At 64.4% G+C, this 9,059-nt stretch overlaps 1 protein-coding gene across 1 annotated transcript; it reads left to right on the forward strand.

Moving 5' to 3' along the window:
• Positions 1 to 888: 888 nt before the first annotated feature.
• Positions 889 to 8,374, forward strand: LOC113879060 (probable palmitoyltransferase ZDHHC11B). Its single transcript, XM_027520304.1, has 6 exons — positions 889 to 1,233; positions 2,066 to 2,241; positions 2,514 to 2,615; positions 3,598 to 3,722; positions 5,042 to 5,197; positions 7,998 to 8,374. The coding sequence occupies exons 1-6, from the start codon at positions 889 to 891 to the stop codon at positions 8,330 to 8,332; spliced, it is 1,239 nt and encodes a 412-aa protein (XP_027376105.1). The 3' UTR covers positions 8,333 to 8,374.
• Positions 8,375 to 9,059: the final 685 nt, after the last annotated feature.

The raw sequence follows: 9,059 nt of genomic DNA on the forward strand, positions 1-9,059 counted from the left end.
CCCACCTGCAGATGGGCCCAGGTGGGTGCCTGCCATGGACTCTTGATGTCTGAGGGGCCCCAACAGGTTGGCCCACCGTGTCTAGGTGGCACGCTGTCCTGGGGTCCCTGGCACCTGCGCTTTTGGGAAGTCCACAGGGCAGCCTGTCGGCTGTGGGTCGGGCGTCTCTGCTTAAGGCCGAGGGTCTGAGCATGGGCGCTGTGCCCATACTCCCTGCCTGGTCTCGTGGGGAGAGAGCACGTGGGCCGCCCGCCTGCCGTCCTGCCCATGGTCCCAGTGGGCTGGTGACCCCGGTGGGGTCAAGCCCACTGCGGCCAGCAGAGCAGGGCCTCACCTGGGCAGCGAGCCACTTCCTGCCCCCGCCGGCCCCTCCCGTCCGTGCTCCGGATGTGCTCCCGTTGCCCCGGGAACCACACAAACAGAGCGGCCCACTGTGCTCCGGGAAGTGGGTGCCAGGGGTCAGCAGGCACAGACCATGTGGTGTCCCCAGCTGTGACACCGCAGGCTGGCCGTGGAGCCCCGCCCACCACCCCACACCCTGCGCGGGGCAGGGCCCCCGTCTGCTGGTCAGCATGGGAGGAGACGGGCTTCACCCCCGCCCAGCCCTGCAGGGCCCCTGGCCACGGGAAGGGCCCCCGGCCACAGGAAGGGCCCCAATGACTCTGAGGGATCCAGCAGCCCCACCCCCATGAGGGTCCCCAGCCCAGCTGGTCCTTGGTCAGCCACGCTTCCCACGTCCTTCCTACCATGTGCCTGGCCAGCTCTGACTCGGGCAGCAGGTCTGACCCGGGCACCAGCCCTCCAGTCATCCCCACCCTCTGGCCCCACTCACTGCAGACTGCACGGTGGTCTCCGTGCCCCTTGGCTGGCCCGGGCCCCTCTCGCCCCATGCCTAGCACCCAGGGCCTGGGGTCTGCACTGGAGGCTGGAGGACAGGGGGTCAATCAGCTTCGGGCAAAGCAGCACCCACTGAGGCCGGCCGCGCCCTGCAGGTGGTGGGTCCAGGGAGGCCCACGCAGGCGTGAATGGGCACCCAAGCCTGGGGGGCCCTGCCGAGCCAAGCGCCGCAGGGGCCGCAGGAGCCTGGACCTGATGGCAGTGCTGGGTAAGGAGGGCCCGGGAGGCTGGCCCTGCCCAGAGCCCACACACGGCGTGGCCCCGCAGACCCTGCCTGTGGGCGGGGAGCAGACCAGAGGTTCTGCCCGCCGCGCCCAGGCGGCCCTTGTGGAGCAGGCCTGTGCACCCAAACCCCTCCGCAGGACCGTCCTGGGAAGCAGGGCAGGGCTGAAAGGAGCCAGAGCTGTGCTTCCTCCCATCTGTTTGGTTTCCATGGGGACAGTGTGTTGGTCCCTGAAGAGAATGTGCAGAGGGTGGATCTGAGCACGTCAGCTCACCCTGGGAGCCCTGGGGGTGGGGGAACGCTGAGGGGGCTGAGGGGGAGACAGACAGACAGACAGACAGAGACGGAGACGGAGAGAGACAGAGACACAGGGACAGACAGAGACACAGAGACACAGGGACAGACAGAGTCAGAGACACAGGGACAGACAGAGAGACAGACAGAGACAGAGTGACAGAGAGGGGGTGGATGCCGAGAGGGCTGGGGGAGAGAGAGAGACAGAGACACAAGGACAGAGAGAGACTGAGACAGACAGACAGGGAGACAGAGACAGACAGACAGACACAGACAGTCGTGGGCCCACTGGCCACAGAGGCTCACTGGCAGGTGTTTGAACCCTCCTACCCTCCTCATTTTCTGAGGACTCAAGCTCAGCATGGCCCCCCTGCCCCAAGGACTCCCACGGGCACGCACAGGCCTGACCTGCTCCTCCATGAGGCTCAGGGGGGTCTCAGGGCCATGGCCCACCATGCTCTGTCCCTGGAGGATGGAGGGCTCAGGGGTCCTGCTGGGCACGTGGCTATCAGAGGGGCGGGCCTGCTCCCTGCCGCCAGCCATGCAAGGGCCCCCCCAAACCCCGCCGGCGGCTGAGGGCCCAACCACCCACCTCCTGGGCGGGCCCCGCGCGTGCTGCCTGGGCAGAGTTTCTCCTTGACGTCCCTGCAGGTGACCGGCGGGATATTCTTCTTCCACTTCTTAGTCCACCTGATCGCCATTTCCATCGACCCGGCCGAAGCCAGCGTCCGCTTGAAGAACTACTCCCAGCCTATGCCGACCTTCGACCGGTCCAAACACCCGCACGTCATCCAGAACCAGTACTGCCATCTCTGCGAGGTCACCGTGTGTGTGTCTGGCGCGGGCAGCCACGGCAGGGGCGCCGCAGTGTGTCCGGGGTTGAGGAGGGGGTTGCGAGCAGGCTGGACTCAGGCTCCCCTGATCCCTGGCAGGTGCCTGGCACAGCCCCCTTCAGAGAGGCGGGGTCCCAGGTACAGCCCCCTGCCCCCTCCTGGGCCGAGTACCTGCCTGAGGTCTCAGACGAGCTGTTGATCCGGCTCTGCCCGGCGCCCCACCACACAGCCTACTGACAGGCTGCCTTGTCCACCCTTCCTCCCAGGAGTGCCAAAGCCAAGCATTGCAGCGCCTGCAACAAGTGTGTCTCAGGCTTTGACCATCACTGCAAATGGCTGAACAACTGTGTGGGAAGCAGAAATTACTGGTGAGGGTCCCTCCCCCCCCCGCCCCCTGATGGCAGAGGGGCCCTGGTGGAGGGCAGGACCCACCTCTTCAGCCTGCTCAGTGCCCCTCCTCTGGGGCACAACCCCTCAAGGTGCCTGCTCCCTGCCTGCATGCCTGGAGGAGGGCTGAGGGTGCTGAGCTCACGGGCGCTGCAGGTCCTGACACAGAGCAGGCTGAGAGGGGCTCCGGGCGGGGCAGGTGAGCCCAGGAGTCCCCATGTCCACAGACAGGGTCAGCAAGATGGTGCCATCGGGGGACAGGGGGCTGGAGGCCTGGGGGCAGGTGTAAGGGACCTTCAGGAAAAGCAGGGAATCAACTAAGTCTCGGGTGAACCAAGACCCTGTTTAATGTTGAAAACGTTAAAGGTGTAACAGCAGGAAGACTGAAGGAAGACATTTCAGTGAAACCACACTCCGAGAATTGCTGCCTAGGGTTTATTGTTTTGGAGGGAGAGACATTATTCTGGTCACAGGCTCTTGACAAGGGTCCTAGGGCTCAGCGGGTTCCAGGGGGCTTGGCGGGGGTCCTAGGGCTCGGTGGGGGTCCTGGGGGCTCAGCAGGGGTCCAGGGAGCTTGGTGGGGGTCCTGGGGGCTTGGCGGGGGTCCTGGGGGCTCGGCGGGGGTCCAGGGGGCTCAGCGGGGGTCCCGGGGCCCAGCAGGGGTCCAGGGGGCTCGGCGGGGGTCCCGGGGCTCGGCAGGGGTCCCGGGGCCCAGCAGGGGTCCAGGGAGCTTGGTGGGGGTCCTGGGGGCTTGGCGGGGGTCCGGGGAGCTTGGCGGGGGTCCGGGGGGCTCGGCGGGGGTCCCGGGGCTCAGCGGGGGTCCCGGGGCTCGGCGGGGGTCCCGGGGCTCAGCAGGGGTCCCGGGGCTCCGCGGGGGTCCCGGGGCTCGGCGGGGACACTCCAGAGCTGGCGGCACCCCTCCTGGGCCGTCGGGCCCGGACACTCAGCCAGCTCTGCCCTCAGGTGCTTCTTCAGCTCGGTGGCCTCCGCTTCGGCCGGTCTCCTCTGCATCATCATCATCCTTCTGTACATCTTCTTCCAGTACTTCTTCAGCCCCGCCACCCTGCGCACCGACGCACGCTACCGGAGTACGCGCCCCCGACCCCTGAGACCGGCTGCCCGCCCACCCCCCGCCCAGGGGGCCACATGGGGCAGTCTGGGCCCAAGCACCTGTCCAGAGCTAGCTGTGGGGCGAAGACATTTCAGCTGGAACGGCCTTCAGTGGCCCGCACACAGCCCCTCCCTGCTTCTCCTCACTTGGTTTTGGAACCTGTGTGGTTGTGGTGTCAGGCCCCCTTGTCACAGAGACTGTCCTGGAAACGCCCCCAAGGTGGTGGCTGTGGCCTTTCAGCTCTAGGGACAGTGGGGAGGGCCCAGCGCAGTGGACGCCAGGGTCAGGCTCTGTGACCTGGGCACTTAGTTACCCTCTCCTAGCCTCACCTGGACCCATAAGGGGAATCGTAATGCCCACCTCAGAGAGGAGGGGCTGCAAGGGCACTTAGGTCAGGCAGAGCAATGAGCAGGGGCTCACCTGGGCAAGGAGGGGCCCACCTGGACAGGGAGGGGCCCACCTGGACAGGGAGGGGCTCACCTGGACAGGGAGGCACCCACCTAGACAGGGAGGGGCTCACGTGGGCAAGGGGGGACTCACCTGGGCAGAGAGGGGCCCACCTGGGCAGGGAGGGGCTCACCTGGGCAGGGAGGCGCCCACCTGGACAGGGAGGGGCTCACCTGGGCAAGGGGGGACTCACCTGGGCAGGGAGGGGCCCACCTGGGCAGGGAGGGGCCCACCTGGACAGGGAGGGGCTCACCTGGGCAAGGGGGGGACTCACCTGGGCAGGGAGGGGCCCACCTGAGCAGGGAGGGGCTCACCTGGGCAGGGAGGCGCCCACCTGGGCAGGGAGGGGCCCACCTGGGCAGGGAGGCGCCCACCTGGGCAGGGAGGGGCTCACCTGGGCAGGGAGGGGCTCACCTGGGAAGGGAGGGGCCCACCTGGGCAGGGAGGGGCCCACCTGGACAGGGAGGGGCTCACCTGGGAAGGGAGGGGCCCACCTGGACAGGGAGGGGCTCACCTGGGCAAGGGGGACTCACCTGGACAGGGAGGGGCCCACCTGGACAGGGAGGGGCTCACCTGGACAGGGAGGGGCCCACCTGGACAGGGAGGGGCTCAGCTGGGAAGGCAGCGACCCACCTGGGCAGAGAGAGGCCCACCTGGGAAGGGAGGGGCTCACCTGTACAGGGAGGGGCCCACCTGGACAGGGAGGGGCCCACCTGGACAGGGAGGGGCTCACCTGGCAAGGCAGGGGCTCACCTGGGAAGGGAGGGGCTCACCTGGGAGGGAGGGAGGGGCTCTCCCAGTGCCAGGCACTGACCCCAGGAAGCACCTGATGAGGCGCTGCCTCCACAGGTATCTCCAACAAGGACACGTGGCTGCTGTTCCTCCCGATCTCCCCCGTGAGGACCAACCCCTGCGTCCTCCTGGCGCTCGGGCTGCTGGTGCTGCTGCTGGCGCTCATCAGCCTGCTGCTGCTCGGCCACCTGCTCTTCTTCCACCTCTACCTGAGTACGTGCTCCCCGGGTCCCCTCTACCTGAGCAGGTGCTCCCAGGCTCCCCCTCTATCTGAGCAAATGCTCCTAGGCTCCCCTTCTACCTGGGCAAGTGCTCCCAGGCTCCCCTCTACCTGAGCAAGTGCTCCCAGGCTCCCCTCTACCTGAGTACGTGCTCCCAGGCTCCCCTCTACCTGAGTACGTGCTCCCAGGCTCCCCTCTACCTGAGCATGTGCTCCCCAGGTTCCATCTCTACCTGGGCACATGCTTCCCAGGTTCCCCTCTACCTGAATACATGCTCCCAGGCTCCTCTCTACCTGGGCAGGTGCTCCCAGGCTCCCCCTCTACCTGGGCACATGCTCCCCAGGTTCCATCTCTACCTGAGCACGTGCTCCCCAGGTTCCATCTCTACCTGAGCACGTGCTCCCCAGGTTCCATCTCTACCTGAGCACGTGCTCCCCAGGTTCCATCTCTACCTGGGCACGTGCTCCCCAGGTTCCATCTCTACCTGGGCACGTGCTCCCCAGGTTCCATCTCTACCTGGGCACGTGCTCCCCAGGTTCCATCTCTACCTGGGCACGTGCTCCCCAGGTTCCATCTCTACCTGGGCACGTGCTTCCCAGGTTCCCCTCTACCTGAGTACATGCTCCCAGGCTCCTCTCTACCTGGGCAGGTGCTCCCAGGCTCCCCCTCTACCTGGGCACGTGCTCCCAGGCTCCCCCTCTACCTGAGCACGTGCTCCCCAGGTTCCATCTCTACCTGAGCACGTGCTCCCCAGGTTCCATCTCTACCTGAGCACGTGCTCCCCAGGTTCCATCTCTACCTGGGCACGTGCTCCCCAGGTTCCATCTCTACCTGGGCACGTGCTCCCAGGCTCCCCCCTCTACCTGAGCACGTGCTCCCCAGGTTCCATCTCTACCTGGGCACATGCTCCCCAGGTTCCATCTCTACCTGGGCACGTGCTCCCCAGGTTCCATCTCTACCTGGGCACATGCTTCCCAGGTTCCCCTCTACCTGAGTACATGCTCCCAGGCTCCTCTCTACCTGGGCAGGTGCTCCCAGGCTCCCCCTCTACCTGGGCATGTGCTCCCAGGCTCCCCCTCTACCTGAGCACGTGCTCCCCAGGTTCCATCTCTACCTGAGCACGTGCTCCCCAGGTTCCATCTCTACCTGAGCATGTGCTCCCCAGGTTCCATCTCTACCTGGGCACGTGCTCCCCAGGTTCCATCTCTACCTGGGCACGTGCTCCCAGGCTCCCCCCTCTACCCGAGCACGTGCTCCCCAGGTTCCATCTCTACCTGGGCACGTGCTCCCCAGGTTCCATCTCTACCTGGGCACGTGCTCCCCAGGTTCCATCTCTACCTGGGTACGTGCTCCCCAGGTTCCCTTCTACCTGAGCACGTGCTCCTAGGCTTCCCCTCTACCTGAGTACATGCTCCCCAGGCTCCCCTCTACCTGACTACGTGCTCCCCAGGCTCTGCCTCTACCTGAACACGTGCTCCCCAAGTTTGCTGGCCTTCACCCCTGTGCTCACACGGGTCCCCGGCAGGCCGCCCCCTCCAGCAATGAGTTCAGGGTAGAAAGGAACACCCCAAGAGGGCAGAGGGCTGAGTTCTACTCTGAGACCTTCAGAAACACAGAGGGGTAGAAAGTGGGCAGTGCCAGTGTTGAGAGAGATGCGGGGATGGAGTCTGTGAGGCAGGAACAGGGCGTTTAGAGAAGCACCCGCCAGAATCCCGGACGATAAGAACATTGGACCCGCCGACGCCGTCTCCAGCTCCTGTGTGGTTGGGGGGCAAGGAGGTGGAGGACGAGCCCCCGCAGACACGGGGCCCGAGGCAGAGCCACCAGGCCAGCACACGGCCGCGGCCGCAAGGAGCCTGGCCCGGCTGTGGTGAGTGCTCAGCGAGCCAGGGGGAGATGGCCTCAGGCAGAGGCGTGAGGAGGCTCCGGGCAGCTGCACAGAGGCCGAGGGTCAGACCAGGGACGCAGGCCCGTCCCGCGTCTCCTCCTCTGTGGGCTCACCGCCGTCCACACCCATGTCACTCCAGGCGGGCTCCAGGAGACACGCAGAGCCTGCCGGCAGCCTGCGTCTGGGGGCTTTGTGCAGACCTGGGCAGAAGAGTGGATGTCTTCACTAGAACGTCAGCAAGGCCCAGTTCTCATCCCCAGACTGCGACGGCCTCTGAGGGTGTGTGCAGTCAATGGAGAAAGAATTGAAGGCCCGAGAAGAAGCAGCCCTTGTAGGAGCCCCCGGGGAGGGGCCGAGCCCTGGCCCCCCTTGGGGAGCAGACCCCCGCCAGGGGCTGTGGGGGCGGCGGCCTTCCATCTGCTCCTCAAGCTGCAAATAGGCTTCTGTGGGTGGCCTTTTCTCTTTCCAGAAATAATTATAAACCATCTGTTCCCATGTTTGTCAGTTTTCGGAGAAAGAGAAATGGAAAAGTTAGGCCCCACCCCACACCACCAGGGCGGAGACACGTGACTGGATCGTGTTTCCTTCCGTTAGTGGTGGTCTTCTGTTGACAAACACATTAGAGACTCTCATAACCTGAGCCTGTCTGCCACGTGCTGGCCGCTATCTCACCTTATTTAAGACACAGCTGCACCCATACTGCTGCGGGCCTGTGAGGCCCCCTGGGGCCAGGGCGGGTGGGCTCCACGGGTGCGGGCACCTGCCGGCTGCGGCCTGAAGGTCAGCCAGGCTCGGGGTGGCCTTCCGGCCGCTCCCCAGGCTCCAGGCTGGGAGCAGCTCCCAGCACTGCGGGCGGTGGATGGGGGGCGGTGACTCTGTCTCTTGCCTGTGTTCTCCTTTCTAGTGGCCAAAAGGTTGAGCACGTTTGATTACATGACACAGGGCCGCCAACAGCAAAAGTCGAAACACGAGACAGGGAAGAAGGATGTGAGTTTACAAATGGAAGATCTGTCACAGGTAGGGCGCCCCTGCTCCCCCATTTATCCACCCAGGACTGGGGGCTGCCCAAGGCCACCTGTCACAGGTACTGGTGCCCCTGCTCCCCCATCTATCCGCCCAGGACAGGGGGTGGCCCAAGGCCACCTGTCACAGGTACGGGCGCCCCTGCTCCCCCATCTGTCCATCCAGGACTGGGGGTGGCCCGAGGCCACCTGGAGGCCGGGCCCTCTGTGCTGGTGAGGTGGGGGTGGGGTGTTGCACGCATATGTGAGTGTGTGGTGTGTGTGTGTGATGCAGTGCACGTGCGGGGTTCTGTGTGTGTGGGTCTTTGGCGAGTCTTGTGAGTGTGTGTGTTGTGTCGTTTCTGAATTCACTCTCCACAAGGCCAAGCCCACAGGGCTGACTCCTTTCAGACCCACCCATTTCTGCAGCTCCTTATCAGAGTTAACTTTTAGTCTTTAAAGGTCACCATTCAGAAAATGAAAATATAAGCCACAGAGAGAAATAATTATTTGCAAATCATATACATGTACCCAGAATATGTATAGAACTTTCAAAAGTCAATTACAAGAACACCGACCAGGTTTTTTAAATGGGCAAAATATCTGAACACACTTCACCAAACCCAGATGGTCAACATCAGCATCGTTCCACGTTAAGGAAACACAAGCTAAACCACGATAAGACACCGCTACTCGCCCCCCAGAGTGGCCGTAATCAAAAAGCCCAACCACCAGGGCTGGCAAGGCTATACACAGCAGGCTCACACGTGGCTGGCGGGGTGTGAAGCTACAAGCCTTTGCAGAGTTGGCATTTTCTTCTAAAATAAACACATCTCTCGTGACCCAGCCTTCTCCTTCCTGTTTCTTACCAACGAGAAGCAGAGACACTCACACATGAGCAAGCGCATGGGGAAGGGGGCTCCCCCGTGAGACCCCGAGGCACCTCTCCTCCATGTCGGCTGCAG

The sequence above is a fragment of the Bos indicus x Bos taurus genome, chromosome 20 (genome assembly GCF_003369695.1).
Source record: "Bos indicus x Bos taurus breed Angus x Brahman F1 hybrid chromosome 20, Bos_hybrid_MaternalHap_v2.0, whole genome shotgun sequence".
NCBI lineage: Eukaryota > Metazoa > Chordata > Mammalia > Artiodactyla > Bovidae > Bos > Bos indicus x Bos taurus.

What these genes read in the sequence shown, in the direction of transcription:
- LOC113879060 (XM_027520304.1), top strand. Translation starts at nt 889, where the DNA reads ATGCCTAGCACCCAGGGCCTGGGGTCTGCACTGGAGGCTGGAGGACAG. An exon ending in AGGCGGCCCTTGTGGAGCAG is followed by an intron (nt 1,234 to 2,065) that starts GCCTGTGCACCC and finishes ACGTCCCTGCAG; the next exon opens with GTGACCGGCGGGATATTCTT. An exon ending in CTTCTTCCACCTCTACCTGA is followed by an intron (nt 5,198 to 7,997) that starts GTACGTGCTCCC and finishes TCTCCTTTCTAG; the next exon opens with TGGCCAAAAGGTTGAGCACG.